Genomic DNA, 17,055 nt, shown 5'->3' on the forward strand with positions numbered 1-17,055 from the left:
AATAAATGTAAAGTATGAGGGTGATAACACACCTTTCCTTACAAGGGAAGAAACTGAACGTATAAGAGAAATGTTCAAAGGATTGTTGTTATATATTATTCATGGATGTAATTTTCAGGGAAATATCAACACAAGATATTGTATAAATAAAATAATGGATTATCTTGAAATTAAACCTGAACTTACGATAAAATATAGAGTTTCTAAAAAAGCCAATAATAAATTAAATAACCTGTTTTCCAAATATTTAAATGAATGATTTTTTACCTATTTGGGAAAATAAGATAAAATTTAACAACCATAAAAATCTCCCAAATTCATTAAGATGTCTCATAGTTGGTTCAAGTGGATGTGGAAAAACCTGCTTTCTTTTAAAAATGCTCCTCACTCCCAACTTTTTAGATTATGATAATTTAATAATTTTCACAAAGTCGAGTTTTCAACCAGAGTATCAACTACTCTCACAAGGTTTTAATGCTGGTCTTCAAAAAGAAGATATAATCGGTTTATTTAAACGTCAAAAAAACCTAAATGATTATAACATTGAAGATATAATTCAACTATTTTGTGATACACAGAGATGTAAAAAGAAATCAAATCCGATAACTTGTATTCTTAGTGATAATACGGATGATATACCGTCTCCCCAAGATTTGGATAAATCAAAAAAGAACCTCGTTATCTTTGATGATTGTGTTAATGAGAGAAACCAAACGGTAATGGACAGCAACTACACAAGAGGGAGACATTCTTCTTGTAATTGTATTTATCTTAGTCAATCGTACTTTCAACTTCCTCGTCGTTCCATCAGAAACAATGCTAATACTTTTATTTTATTCAAGTTAAATTCAATAGATATCAATAATTTTTGGAGAGATAATTGTTCTACATTATGTAGTAAAAAGAAATTTGAGGATTACATGAAGCACACGACTGAAAAATATAAATATATTGTTGTGAAACAAGATGAGATATTAAGGGATATTTTTTTGTTTTATAAACAATTACATATATAAATGACAACTATTATTATAAATCTTGTGGGTAAATCTGCTTCTGGAAAAACTTTCATAAATCAAGGTTCTTGTGCAGTACAAATGAGAATATTGTAAATTTACTTAAAAAACACCCCGTGATACGCATTGTATCAACAACAACTAGAGCAATAAGACCTGGAGAAGTAAAAGGTGAAGATTATCACTATATTTCAGTGGAGGAACATATGCGATTGAGGAATGAAGGACAAATATTTGAGGAGGTTTCTCTTGGTACAACAAAATATTCACATTGTAAGACTGAGTTAAGGAAACTAAAATCTGGTGGTGTTGGGATATTAGAAACTAATCCAGAAGGAACGAGAAAAATTATTAAATATCTGAGCGGAGTGAAGATTTTATCATTCGGTTTTGATGTTGATGAAGAAACTCAACGCAAACGTATGAAAAGAAGAGATGCAAGGATTAGTGAAGAAGAAATTACAACTCGCATTAATGTTAATAAAGAATTTGATGAAATATTGAAAGAAAAGGATTTCTTTGAACACATCTACTTGAATGATGAAGAAAAGGAAAATTTCCCTGTTTATCTTTACAATTCATTAAATGATATTTGACAATAAATAAATGGATGCAAAAGAAAGAGCAAGAAGATTTAAGGAACATCAAGAGTTCGTTTCAAAAGTTGTAAAACAGCAGGAAGACATAAAGAAGAAACGCAGACAGAAACTAACGGGCGAAGAAGCATTTGAAAGAAAACAAGAGAAATTTTTTAAACCACTTTTAAAAACTTCCCAAGAAAAAATGAAAGATGTTTCCACAGTTCCCACAGTAGAATATACTCCTAAAAAACTTAAAATGTTAAAAGATTTTGATCAAATGACGGAGGAAGAATTAGAGCATTTAGGAGAATTAGAATATGATGATGAAGGTTTATTTCAACAACTGGAAGAGATTAATCAACCCCCTGATTATATTGTGAATGCTCTTCAAAACAATGAATATTCAGCGGATTCAAAAACCAAAGCAGGACTCATTCCAACAGAACAACCAGCAATATTTCATCTTGTTCAAGAAAAGGTATTGATATTTACTGATGAATTAAGGTTCTTGGGTTCTGCTCAACCTCCTGTTAAACTAACTCCGAGATTAATGTTTCTTCTCACAAAAGATGGAAGACAAGGTTAAACTGTGAGGGATGAATCAAAGTATATTGATAAACCATTGGATATGGAAAATAATGATGATAGAGTATATATTGATCTGCTGAACACTCTAAATTATAAGGTTATTCTTTCTGGTAAAAGTAGGAAGAATGAGGAGAAACAAATTATTCAGGCTTTCAGTATCCTTGGTTCAGGTGTTAGTTTTCTTCCAAATGACCCATCGCAATTAGTTAATAGACTGTTATTGTTGTTCGGCAGTAAGAAGGCTGGAAATAACAATTGTTTTAATGAAGCATCAGCCATTTTAGACCAGTTGATGAACATGAAAATAATTAATAAATATCAATATAAAGACATTTTATCTCATATTAAATAAGATGAGAAGCACAATCCTTAGTTTCAATTTCACAACAAGCGACCACACATCTTCATTCCCATACCCACTACAACTTGACACAACAAAAGAATATGAGGCATCTTTATTGTCCATGGAAACTTATAATACCTTATTTAATACAACCGAGAAAAATGACAAGTTTAGTTATAATCCGGGAAGTGGATACAAAACGATAACATTCTCACCCGGAGCATCTGAGATTTCTCAAATATCTTCCGAAATTGTTCGTCTTATGAAAGAACAGGGTGATGAACCAAAAAATATTGTTATAAACATTCAAAAACATACTTCAAAATCAACGATTAAAGTTAAAATAACGACAAGGTTGATTTCACAATTGATAATTCATTTAGAGAGTTATTGGGTTTCTCCTCAAAAAAGATTGAAACTAATGGGACGTTTTACAGTGATAATGTCATTCAAATATCCTCAGGAATAAATTCAGTGTTAATTCACTGTGATTTGATTGATGGTGCTTATAATGATGGAAAAAAAACAAATAAAATATTTTCATTCAGCGCATACTCAACCCCAATTGGTTATAAATTCAATATGGAACCTAAAAATTTGGTTTATCTCCCTGTGTCAGGAAAAACCATACACAGAGTAAATTTTAGGATAACCGACCAAGATAATCGTGTGATTTCTTTTCATGGAGAAGTTATATCCATCAGAATTCACCTACGTGAAGTTTTCCAATAAATAAATACGATAGTTATTGTGAGGAAACACGAGTTGGGAAAACATAAAATAATTACAGGGGATGGGATGTTCCTTTCCCCGGACTACAAGGGTGAAGGTATGTATCTTGGTAGAGGATACTATAAACCTTTGAGACAAAGGGGTGTTGGACATCAATTTAGAGGAGATGGGATAATTGATACTCTCATGGGTATTGGTTCAACTATTCTTAAACATAAAGATCTAATTGTTTCAACTGCTTCTGCTGTGGGAAATGTAGCAGGTGCTGTAAAGAGTATAAAAGATGCTCAGAAGGAATTTCATAAATTACAAGCAATAAAAGAAATTAAGAAAGGCAAAACTCAGTTGTCCCCCCAAGAACGACAGAAAATAATTCAAATACTTGGATCAGGGTTTCAAAAGTTTTAACATCTTTTTTCCGAAATAAATACAAGTATGGAAGCAATTGATAGTATCTATGATTTGGATGATACTATTATTATCTCAAACTCCACTAAAAAAGATTACTTCAAGGTAAATGCAATAACTGGAACAGACTGGAATACAAATGGTACAAAAAGTTTTGAAATAAATAATCAACAAACCTATTTGAATCTCTCCGAAAGTTTCTTGTTGTATAAATTTAAATTCACTAAGGCTGGGAATAACACAAACGCTACACTTGTAAATTATTTCTTCTGGAAAATGTTTGATAGTGTGCGTTTGTATATTGGAACACAAGAAGTTGAAGCGGTTGATTATGTCTCTGCTGTATCTGAAATGATGAAATTTACACTCTATACATTCAGTGATAGAATGGGAAAGGGGTCTGTCGAAGGTTTTATTCCTGATATGTCAACGGGAACAAACACAGACCCTGGATATACTCAAAGGAAAGGAATGTATAATGATGATACAAAAGCAGAAAATAGTTTTACTGTGGCAGTTCCTCTTAAAGGTATATTTGGATTTTGTGATCATGATAAAGTTCTGTATGGTCTTAAAATTAGATTTCAACTACAAAGGAATGATAATGAAAATCGATTGCTTTTTGGTGTTGGTAATGCTTTTAGTGATCAGAATAAATTTGTAATTGAGGAGATGAGTTGGTATATCAGTGAATATACTCCTAATCTTAAAACAGAAGAGATGTTGAATCGAAGACTGAACTCAAAGAAACCACTCAGTGTATCATACCTCAAAAGAAGATGTCAACACGTTAAACTCAACCAAACTACTTACACGTGGAATTTGGGTGTTCTGGAAGGAAAGCCACGATATCTGTGGATCATTTTTAAAAAGCAAGATGGTGATACTGCGACTGATAAGAATAATGCATTGAGTGATAATGCGAAGGTGAAACAACTTCGCGTTTCTCTAGATGGAACATTTTATCCACGAGATAGATTGGAAATTAATTGGGAAAAAAATGATTTTGCTGAAGCATACAAGTCTTACCAAAAGGTGTGTGAAAGTAATGGAAATAAAGAACCTATTTTGGATATGACAGCATTGAAAAGTTTGATTACAATCTATGCGTTTGACCTGAGCGCTCAAAAGGAAACTATAAAGTCTAATCGAGTGGATACTTCCCTATACATTGAAAGAGGAGAGAGTGAAGAAGTTGATACATATTGTTTGCTTTTGGAAGAAACAGAATTGCAGATTAATACAGATAATGGTGTGATGATTAGTCTCACATAATTTTTTGTTAAATAAATGAGTGGCAAAGTACCAACTGGGGTATATGTTAATCAAATCAATCTTCATAAACTATCATCTTGTGTTCAAAATCAAAAGCCTTGTACGATTAACGTTAATACAATTCAGAGAAAAGGAGCAGTAAGAATTGATGTTTTGCTCACAAGAGAACAGGTTAAAATCTTGAATGACACTGGCTCACTTAAAATTAAAATGACAAAACCAATGTTGAAAAAATATTCAATAAGAGAGACGAGTGGAGGATTTCTCCCATTTCTAATTCCTTTATTTGCTGGTTTAAGTGCGGTTGGAGCATTGACGGGTGGTATTTCAACAGCGGTGAAAACTGCCAACGAAAGGAAGGCTCAACTCCAGGCTCAAAAAGAATTGGAAAGACATAACAGAGAGTTGGAGAAACAAATTAGTGGAAGTGGTGTAATTGTAGATTTTGCTGAAAAACTTGAAGGTCTGCCTGATAAAGCGAGATTGTTAGTTGGAGATATGCTTTCTTCTATAGCACAAGCAGGTGTAAAATTAACGAAAAGAGGTAATGGATTATATCTTTCTAATAAATAAATGAGCATTGATGAGTGGTTGAAAGAATTTGGAAAGAATACAACATCAAATTTACAACTTGTTAAATATTGTAAGAAATTAAAAATTCAAAATGTGGTTATTTGTATGAGAGATGAATTAACAAATGTGCCGAAACATAGAAAGAATATTATTATGAACTTAGAAGATAATAATGGGAACGGTTCTCATTGGGTTTGTATTTTTAATAGTCAAGACAAATATTATTTTGATAGTTTTGGTCTTCCACCACCTGTTGAAGTCATAAAATTCTTACAGAATGGTGTTTATCAAACATTTCAAGTCCAAGAATTAAATTCCAAGTGTTGTGGTCAATTATGTCTATATGTGTTATTTCAACTCAACAAAAATAAAAAATTTTATGATATTATTTTTAATCTAATATAAATGACTTATGTTGGTAAAGATGGTTCTATCTTTGGTGTATCTCAAGAACTGGATATTGATTTATCAAATTATTACACAAAGGCACAGGCTGAATGACATAAATATAATATAACCAAAAATATTAACATGAAAAATGCTTGTAAATTAAAAAATTATCCAAGCCCGACTGACGCGAATGACTTGGTGAGATTAAGCGATTTATCACAATATATATATACTTAAATAAAACGGCCGTGTATTCCAAAGATACAGAAGTGTTGATATTATCTCCAGGTCATACAGAATTCACAGTTCGAATTAAAATAAATTTTTATAAAGAAGGGCGTATCGTTTGTATGAGAATAGAACAATGGGGGTATGATATGAATGATTTAGGGTATAATTGGTCATTTAAAATTAACCTCGACGACCTGGAACAATTAAATCAGTCTCGTAAGGAAGAATATTATCCACTTGGTATCGAGAATGAGTTTTGTGGGGCTACGATTAGTAAACAACAAATAAAAGAATTTAATCAGGGTAAATATAATAATGGTTTTGCCCTTGTTTATATCATGAAAACAGAAAAAACAGGATTATATATAATAAGTAATGAAATACAAAATGATTTAACTATGGGAAGATGGGGAGGTGTTTCGTGCCATAATATTATTCTAACATATATTTCTAATACATAAATGACAGCAAGAAGGCTTCAAGAAAATTATCATTTCTGTGTTCAAGCATACCTTCAAGAAAAGGGTATTCGGTATTTTAATAAATATGTTCTACAACATAAGAATGAGGTATTTTCAATAAAAGATTGGCATTATGCTAATGTTGATAAACCGACAACTTTAGATTTAATTAGAATGTTAAATAATGAAAAAATTATAAAGTTAAGAAAAGGTAAGGCTCTTTTAGAAATTCAAAAGAAATTTTATTGGTTTCCTGTTGTAAAAAAAATTATTTTGGATACAGGAATAACAAGAAATCCTGATGAATATATGTATAATATTCTATGGGGTGTAAGCGATTCAAGAATAGTAAGGGATGAGGAAGGAGTTGAAGAAGAGAGGGAAGAGGAGGAAAAGGAGGAGAGGGAGAAGAAAGAGAAGGAGGAAAAGGAGAAGAGAGAGAAGGAGGAGAGGGAGGAAAGAGAGAGAGAATGAATAAATATCAAAATATGGAAACCAGTGAGATTCAAAAAAGAATAGAGGTATTACAGAAAATAACTCAACCCACCGAGGAGGAAAACAAAGAATTGATAAGTCTATTTGCAATACTTTCGACAAGACGATTGAAATTGATGAGATGGATTTTAATTCAAGTTTTTCTTTTTTCTTTTTTTTCTTAAATAAATGGAGGAGAGAGTGAAGGCATTTTTAAGGATTCTTTATGTTTTAAAAATTAAGATTCAAATGTGCATGTTGGAAACTAAAAAGGTTTTTGCACTCTGCAGGAATTTTTCTCAGAAATAAATGAGTTATTGTCTCAAATGTAAAAAGAAAACTAATACTAATAATATTTCATATATTAAAAGTAAAAATAACAGGGTTATACAAAAAGGTATATGTTTGGTGTGTGGTTCAAAAAAAAATCAATTTATCTCCAAACACAAACGAGGAGGAGATATACAAATGTTATCAGGAAGTAAATTTACAACTACTGGAATACCAGGGGAATTACATCTTCCAGGGTATTCTTTCTGTGGTCCAGGCACAAACTTGGATAAAAGATTAGATGAGGCAGACAATCCTAAATCCTGGAGTAAGCCTATCAATAGAGTTGATGAAGTGTGCATGAGACACGATATTGATTATGGGAATACCACAATGTTGGAAGAAAAGCATGAAGCCGATAGAGAAATGTTGTATAATTTGTCTCTGATACAAAATCCAACCTTGAGAGAAAAAGTTGACAGGTTCATCGTGAAGAAGATGATCAGTGCTAAATTGAAACTTGGACTTGGAAATTCAAAAAAACTTGTAAGCTCTAATGATGTCATTAAGATTGAAGAGCAATGAGCTGATGAATTACATAAACCAATATTCACAAAGTTTCAGAGAAGGAAAGTTCATTCCAAGGAAGTGGATTATATCTGGTCTGCTGATTTGATTGAACTCAATAATGATAAGGGGTACAAATATGCTTTAACCGTTATTGATTTGAGGAGTAGATATGCGTGGGTTGTCCCTTTAAAAAACAAAACAGGTAATACTCTTTTGTTAGCTTTTCAACAGATATTTAATAAAAGTAAGAGAAAACCTAAAAAATTGTGGACTGATGAGGGTAGAGAGTTTTATAACAAGACGTTTATGAATTTCCGAAAAAACAACAGTATTACATTATACAGGTGTATTACAGTATATAATGTGTGTCAAGGGGGACGTTCTTAGATCTGTGAACCCCAAACACAGAATCCTCAACTGAATAGTCAAGGCTTAACTTTTGTTTGTTGATGTGTGTGTGTGTGTGTGCATTAGGAGCAATGGGTTGGCGCTTCACTCCCTACTACTATACACCGTTGTGGACACTCGAGGGCCAAGTCCGAGGTGTATTACAGTATATAATGTGTGTCAAGGGGGACGTTCTTAGATCTGTGAACCCCAAACACAGAATCCTCAACTGAATAGTCAAGGCTTAACTTTTGTTTGTTGATGTGTGTGTGCGTGTGTGTGTGTGTGTCCCAACCCTCACATTCAAAATCTCAACCTCAACTCAATCCTCGCCCAACACAATGTCTTTTTCAAAATGAGATTTCCACCTATACATATTTTTTTCTCTTCTTCCAATTCTGTCTTTTAAGGCTTTCAGGTTTGATGACGTAGAAAGGGGGAGTAAGCCTACACTTTCTTCCCAGAACTTTCTTGATCTTGCTCCCATCAAGCACCATCCGACAAATAACTACATCGATAGGTTTAGATCCCAAAGAGTGATAGCAACTCCAAAAGTCTCCAAAATATAAATAAATAAAAGAATAATAATAATAAATAAATAAATAAATAAATAAATAAAAGTCTCCAAAAAAAGTTTCAAGTGCCCAACATAAACCCAACTTTCCAAGTCTTCAAGGTATAACCACATTCCCGTTGAGTTTCCAAGATATGTATCACATTGTGAGTTATCAATCCAGAACCCACATTTCAAGTGTTCAAAGTAAAACCAACTTACAAAGTCTCTTAAGGATAACTCATTTCCTGATTTTTTCAAAATTTGTGAGTCTCCAAGGTAGGTCCCATATTTAGAACCTTCTTGGCAGAACCCTTTTCCTGAGTCTCCAAGGTAGTTATTTAAACCATCAAGGCAGAACTCATTTACTGATTTTTTCAAAATTTGTGAGTCTCCAAGGTAGGTCCCATATTTAGAACCATCTTGGCAGAACCCTTTTCCTGAGTCTCCAAGGTAGTTATTTAAACCATCAAGGCAGAACTCATTTACTGATTTTTTTCAAAATTTGTGAGTCTCCAAGGTTGGTCCCATATTTAGAACCATCTTGGCAGAACCCTTTTCCTGAGTCTCCAAGGTAGTTATTTAAACCATCAAGGCAGAACTCATTTACTGATTTTTTCAAAATTTGTGAGTCTCCAAGGTAAAACTTGTATTCTGGCTCATCAACGTATAACTTGTTCAGTGGGTATTGTCTTGATAACTCACAATGAGTACGATTGCTGTAAAACTCTTTTTCAGGATTTTGCTGGTCTCCAAGGTATAACTCTTTGGTTAGGTTATCAAGGACGAACTCGTTCTGTAGGTCTTGGTCGCTCATAAGGTCTTCAACCAAGCCAACAATTTCCCCCCAAGTTGTAGCAAAAGCAGTATTTTCATTTTGTATTTCAGATACAATTTCCTGTGAGAGAAAATAATAATGTATTAATTAAGTTATTTAATTATTAAACGAGTCGATGTTTAAAAGGAACTAAAAATAGGAAAATAAAAATCTTAACTCAACAGATAAAAGGTTTGAATCCAGTTCATCAACTTGAAGCTTTATTTCCATACAAGTCTGAGAGTTCCAAGGAACCCCAAAGTCATCCCACTCAAGGTCTTGCTCGTTCTGTAGGTCTTGGTCGCTCATAAGGTCTTCAACCAAGCAAACAATTTCCCCCAAAGTTGTAGCAAAAGCAGTATTTTCATTTTGTATTTCAGATACAATTTCCTGTGAGAGAAAATAATAATGTATTAATTAAGTTATTTAATTATTAAACGAGTGGATGTTTAAAAGGAACTAAAAATAGGAAAATAAAAATATCTTACCTCAACAGATAAGAGGTTTGAATCCAGTTCATCAACTTGAAGGTTGAGTTCCAGACAAGTCTGAGAGTTCCAGGCAAGCACACAGCACACCATTGCCAGCAAAAAAAAATGTTTAAAACGGAGCCTGGGCATGAGGCTTTTATAGGGAAAGACTGTTGGGTGTGGTTTCCTGTGGAAATTCCCTGGGCAAGCTCACGCAGGCCTTCAAAACCATAACATGCTGGAATTTTCTCGTGATTTCTTTGTGAGTCAGAGATGAACTGGAAATGATGTAAGAGTAGGCGGGGTTTAGCAAAAGTAGGCGGGGGGTGAGGAAAAGTGGGCGTGGCTTATAAAAAACCTCATGAAAAGTGGGCGGGGTTTATCAAAAGTGGGTGGGGCTTAAAGAAAAGTGGGCGGGGCTTATAAAAAAATTTGCGGGGTGGGCGGGGCTTAGAGGAAATTGGGCGTGGCTTAACAAAAATAACCTGTGGCTCAGGAGGTGATCAAACAAGAGCATTAAGAGAAGTTTATCATTTCGTAATGGCACAAAAGGGGTATCTTCAAAAATATAAAGATTCAAATGTTTTGTTTGTCAATATTTTAGATGGGGATTATTGTGCAAAGAAAATTAAACTATTGAAGGAATTTGAGAATGAACAAATGTTTATAGGTTCAATGAGTGAGCTAAACAATATGCATCGGTTATTTGATAAAGAGTGTCCCGGGGCTTAGACGTTTCAGATATTTCTTTAGAATCACCTTTAACAAGTCTTTATCTTATTGTATGGGTTATTTGAATAGAGAGCCCAAAGGTTAAAAGGGGAGACAAATAAATATACCTTGGGATAAAAAGGGGGTTTATTTTTAGGGAAAAAAAAAGGGAATCGCTGAAAATCCTCCATTCATTTACATAGGGAAAAGTGAGCCAGAATCAGTATATTCACCCTACTCAGGTGGTCCCTCACGCCACAATTGTAACACCTCCTCTGGTAAGGTGTTTGCCTCCGGTACGCCGAATTATACCCCCCCCCCTCCGTTCCGAATTGGGGTACCCCCTGATGGCCCATCGCTCATCCCTCCGGGGCCCGACTGCCTCGGTCCAGATCTTGCCAACCGGTTTTCAACCACGTTCTGGACCATCCTCTCAATGATTGCCCGGTCGCCCATGGTACCCACTCTGGTTCCCGGCGCACTGTCATTTACGGGGCCCACCTGCCGGAATGCTACCGCATGCCGCCCGGCCCCTCCAAATGACATTCTGGCTGCCTCTCAGCAGGCGGCAGTATCAGCCGCCTTCTGGAGGTTCTCCGGGCGCCATACGGTAAGCATTGCCCCGCCATCGGTGTCCCCAATCGCTCGGAGAAAATGGTCCAGGGCAATCTCCTCCCGGTACTCCAGAGGCATGCTGGCATGCGCGATCCCCACCGAGTGGCGAATGTCGTGTGCCAATTTTCCCAGTGATTCCTGGGAGCGTCGTTTGCGCCCACTGAGCTGAGCTTTAACAAGCTCGCTCTGCTGGTCCATGCCAAATCGTTTTTTAGGGCAGAATGGAGGTCCTCCAGGGTCACCCCTTCTCCAGGTACCGTGGTCAAGACCTCCAATGCCGCTCCACGCAGGGCCGTCGTGAGCTGCGCCACGCCCTGCATCTCGTTCCAGCCATTGCCTCTGGCAACGCAGTGGAACTGGGCCATATACGCCCTCAAGTCCGTCTTGCCACCGTAAGGTCCTTTTGAGGTTCCCCCCCTCCAGTTCCCGAGGGACTCCTGGAGGGGTGGATCCCCCAGATCCCAATGGTGCCCCACCCCCGCAGGGCCCGAGCCATTTGCCCGGGTAATCCACCACGCCCGTCCATGTCTGTGCGTACTCCGCACCGTCCCGCTTACTCTCCCAAGCCATCGGACTCGCACTCTGCACACCCACCGGAACAGTCATACTGGGTGCCTGCATTAGGCCAAAAGACCCCGCGGCCTCTAGCCAAACTCGTCATGCACACCCCCACGTCGTGCAACCCTCCTACTCCGCCTCGTGACACCGGCCCCACCTGGGCACGATCCGCCTCGAGGGAGCGTATCCTCCCCCCCGTTCCCGAAGGAGGACACCCTGCTTCTCTCTCTGGGTCTCCACACATTTCGCCAGCCTCCTCTCCATATCCTCTATTTTCCCCTCCATCACCTTATTTAATTCTCCCTTCTCCTGTTCTCTTCCCTCTTGCGTCCCCAGCAATAACTTTCACAACTCCTCTTTTACCTGTTCCACCTCCTTGTTTGTCTCTGATATTTCCTCCCTCGTCGTCCTGAACTGTTTCACTCTCACTATGTGGACTGTCTGTGAGAAACATTTATATGCACTGTCTGTGAGAAACATTCATGTGGACTGTCTGTGAGAAACATTTATGTGGACTGTGTGAGAAACATTCATGTGGACTGTCTGTGAGAAACATTTATATGGACTGTCTGTGAGAAACATTTCTATGGACTGTCTGTGAGAAACATTTATATGGACTGTCTGTGAGAAACATTTATATGGACTGTCTGTGAGAAATATTTATATGGACTGTCTGTGAGAAATATTTATATGGACTGTCTGTGAGAAATATTTATATGGACTGTCTGTGAGAAATATTGATATGGACTGTCTGTGAGAAATATTGATATGGACTGTCTGTGAGAAATATTGATATGGACTGTCTGTGAGAAATATTGATATGGACTGTCTGTGAGAAATATTGATATGGACTGTCTGTGAGAAACAATTACATGGACTGTCTGTGAGAAACATTTATATGGACTGCCTGTGAAAAACATTTATATGGAGTATAGACTGTCCAGCGCTGTCACGTGACGCCGCGTAAAAGCTGGACAGTCTGAGGTACATCACCGAACATGACTGGTCCAGCGCTGTCACGTGAGGCCGCGTATGAGCTCTGCAGTCCGAGGAACATGACCAAACATGATTGGTCCAGCGTTGTCACGTGACACCGCGTATGAGCTCTGCAGTCCGAGGAACATGACCGAACATGATTGGTCCAGCGTTTTCACGTGACGTCGCGTCTTTCCTATCACGGGGAATATCGTGTCTGTGAGAAACATTAATATCGACTGTCTGTGAGAAACATTTTTGTGGACTGTGTGAGAAACATTTATATGGACTGTCTGTGAGAAACATTTATGTGGACTGTCTGTGAAAAACATTTATCTAGACTGTCCAGCGCTGTCACGTGATGCCGCGTAAAAGCTGTGCAATCTGAGGTACATCACCGAACATGACTGGTCCAGCGCTGTCACGTGACGCCGCGTATGAGCTCTGCAGTCCGAGGAACATGACCGAACATGATTGGTCCAGCGTTGTCACGTGACACCGCGTATGAGCTCTGCAGTCCGAGAAACATGACCGAACTTGATTGGTCCAGCGTTGTCACGTGACGCCGCGTATGACCTATCACGGGGAATATCGTGTGTCTGGAAGAAACATTTATACAGACTGTCTGTGAGAAACATTTATCTGGACTGTCTGTGAGAAACATTGATATGCACTGTCTGTGAGAAACATTTATATGGACTGTCTGTGAGACACATTGATGTGGACTGTCTGTCTGAAACATTTATATGGACTGTCTGTGAGAAACATTTATCTGGACTGTCTGTGAGAAACATTTATATGGACTGTCTGTGAGAAACATTTATATGGACTGTCTGTGAGAAACATTTATCTGCACTGTCTGTGAGAAACAATTACATGGACTGTCTGTGAGAAACATTTACATGTTCTGTCTGTGAGAAACATTTATATGGACTGTCTGAAAGAAACATTTATATGGACTGTCTGTGAGAAACATTTTTTGAGTGTCTCTGAGAAATATTTATCTGGACTGTCTGTGAGAAACATTGATATGAGTGTCTGTGAGAAATATTTATCTGGACTGTCTGTGAGAAACAATGACATGGACTCTCTGTGAGAAACATTTTCATGGACTGTCTATGAGAAATATTTATATGGACTGTCTGTGAGAAACATTTATATGCACTGTCTGTGAGAAACAATTACATGGACTGTCTGTGAGAAACATTTATATGGACTGTCTGTCTGAAACATTTATATGGACTGTCTGTGAGAAACATTTATATAGACTGTCTGTGAGAAACATTTATATGGACTGTCTGTGAGAAACATTTATATGGACTGTCTGTGAGAAAGATTTATATGGACTGTCTGTGAGAAATATTTATGTGGACTGTCTGAAAGAAACATTTGCATGGGATGTCTGTGAGAAACATTTACATGTTCTGTCTGTGAGAAACATTTATATGGACTGTCTGTGAGAAACATTTATCTGGACTGTCTGTGAGAAACATTTATCTGGACTGTCTGTGAGAAACATTTTTTGAGTGTGTGAGAATTATTTATCTGGACTGTCTGTGAGAAAAAATTACATGGACTGTCTGTGAGAAACATTTATATGGACTGTCTGTGAGAAACATTTATATGGACTGTCTGTGAGAAACATTTATATGGACTGTCTGTGAGAAACATTTATATGGACTGTCTGTGAGAAACATTTATATGGACTGTCTGTGAGAAACATTTATCTATACTGTCTGTGAGAAACATTTATGTGGACTGTCTGTGAGAAACATTTATGTGGATTGTCTGTGAGAAACATTTATGTGGACTGTCTGTGAGAAACATTTATATGGACTGTCTGTGAGAAACATTTATATGGACTGTCTGTGAGAAACATTTATATGGACTGTCTGTGAGAAACATTTATATGGACTGTCTGTGAGAAACATTTATATGGACTGTCTGTGAGAAACATTTATATGGACTGTCTGTGAGAAACATTTATCTGGACTGTCTGTGAGAAACATTTATCTGGACTGTCTGTGAGAAACATTTTTTGAGTGTGTGAGAATTATTTATCTGGACTGTCTGTGAGAAAAAATTACATGGACTGTCTGTGAGAAACATTTATATGGACTGTCTGTGAGAAACATTTATATGGACTGTCTGTGAGAAACATTTATATGGACTGTCTGTGAGAAACATTTATATGGACTGTCTGTGAGAAACATTTATATGGACTGTCTGTGAGAAACATTTATATGGACTGTCTGTGAGAAACATTTATATGGACTGTCTGTGAGAAACATTTATGTGGACTGTCTGTGAGAAACATTTATGTGGATTGTCTGTGAGAAACATTTATGTGGACTGTCTGTGAGAAACATTTATATGGACTGTCTGTGAGAAACATTTATATGGACTGTCTGTGAGAAACATTTATATGGACTGTCTGTGAGAAACATTTATATGGACTGTCTGTGAGAAACATTTATATGGACTGTCTGTGAGAAACATTTATATGGACTGTCTGTGAGAAACATTTATATGGACTGTCTGTGAGAAACATTTATATGGACTGTCTGTGAGAAACATTTATATGGACTGTCTGTGAGAAACATTTATATGGACTGTCTGTGAGAAACATTTATATGGACTGTCTGTGAGAAACATTTATATGGACTGTCTGTGAGAAACATTTATATGGACTGTCTGTGAGAAACATTTATATGGACTGTCTGTGAGAAACATTTACATGGACTGTCTGTGAGAAACATTTATATGGACTGTCTGTGAGAAACATTTATATGGACTGTCTGTGAGAAACATTTATATGGACTGTCTGTGAGAAACATTTATATGGACTGTCTGTGAGAAACATTTATATGGACTGTCTGTGAGAAACATTTATATGGACTGTCTGTGAGAAACATTTATATGGACTGTCTGTGAGAAACATTTATATGGACTGTCTGTGAGAAACATTTATATGGACTGTCTGTGAGAAACATTTATATGCACTGTCTGTGAGAAACATTTATATGGACTGTCTGTGAGAAACATTTATATGGACTGTCTGTGAGAAACATTTATATGGACTGTCTGTGAGAAACATTTATATGGACTGTCTGTGAGAAACATTTATATGGACTGTCTGTGAGAAACATTTATATGGACTGTCTGTGAGAAACATTTATATGGACTGTCTGTGAGAAACATTTATATGGACTGTCTGTGAGAAACATTTATATGGACTGTCTGTGAGAAACATTTATATGGACTGTCTGTGAGAAACATTTATATGGACTGTCTGTGAGAAACATTTATATGGACTGTCTGTGAGAAACATTTATATGGACTGTCTGTGAGAAACATTTATATGGACTGTCTGTGAGAAATATTTATATGGACTGTCTGTGAGAAATATTTATATGGACTGTCTGTGAGAAATATTTATATGGACTGTCTGTGAGAAATATTTATATGGACTGTCTGTGAGAAATATTGATATGGACTGTCTGTGAGAAATATTGATATGGACTGTCTGTGAGAAACAATTACATGGACTGTCTGTGAGAAACATTTATATGGACTGCCTGTGAAAAACATTTATATGGAGTATAGACTGTCCAGCGCTGTCACGTGACGCCGCGTAAAAGCTGGACAGTCTGAGGTACATCACCGAACATGACTGGTCCAGCGCTGTCACGTGAGGCCGCGTATGAGCTCTGCAGTCCGAGGAACATGACCAAACATGATTGGTCCAGCGTTGTCACGTGACACCGCGTATGAGCTCTGCAGTCCGAGGAACATGACCGAACATGATTGGTCCAGCGTTTTCACGTGACGTCGCGTCTTTCCTATCACGGGGAATATCGTGTCTGTGAGAAACATTTATATCGACTGTCTGTGAGAAACATTTTTGTGGACTGTGTGAGAAACATTTATATGGACTGTCTGTGAGAAACATTTATGTGGACTGTCTGTGAAAAACATTTATCTAGACTGTCCAGCGCTGTCACGTGATGCCGCGTAAAAGCTGTGCAATCTGAGGTACATCACCGAACATGACTGG

The 17,055-nt window shown here is 36.8% G+C and overlaps 1 protein-coding gene across 2 annotated transcripts in view; it reads right to left on the bottom strand.

Moving 5' to 3' along the window:
• Positions 1-17,024, bottom strand: part of LOC147007380 (uncharacterized) — a 40,980-nt gene extending 23,956 nt beyond the window's left edge. Inside the window, exons 1-2 of one of the 2 annotated variants that reach the window (XM_085867224.1) lie at positions 16,663-17,024; positions 13,017-13,597 (exon numbers count right to left, since the gene is read on the bottom strand). In XM_085867224.1, the coding sequence (XP_085723350.1) occupies positions 13,017-13,080 (64 nt within the window). In that variant the 5' untranslated portion in view covers positions 13,081-13,597; positions 16,663-17,024. Of the gene's footprint in view, positions 1-13,016; positions 14,361-16,662 lie in introns of those variants that run through there. The other variant, XM_085867225.1, reaches the window with a different exon arrangement.
• Between the last annotated feature and the right edge of the window lie 31 nt (positions 17,025-17,055).

The sequence above is a fragment of the Eptatretus burgeri genome, unplaced genomic scaffold (assembly GCF_056783735.1).
Source record: "Eptatretus burgeri isolate ZD-2024b unplaced genomic scaffold, Ebu_testis_v1 Ebu_testis_scaffold_223, whole genome shotgun sequence".
Taxonomy (NCBI): domain Eukaryota; kingdom Metazoa; phylum Chordata; class Myxini; order Myxiniformes; family Myxinidae; genus Eptatretus; species Eptatretus burgeri.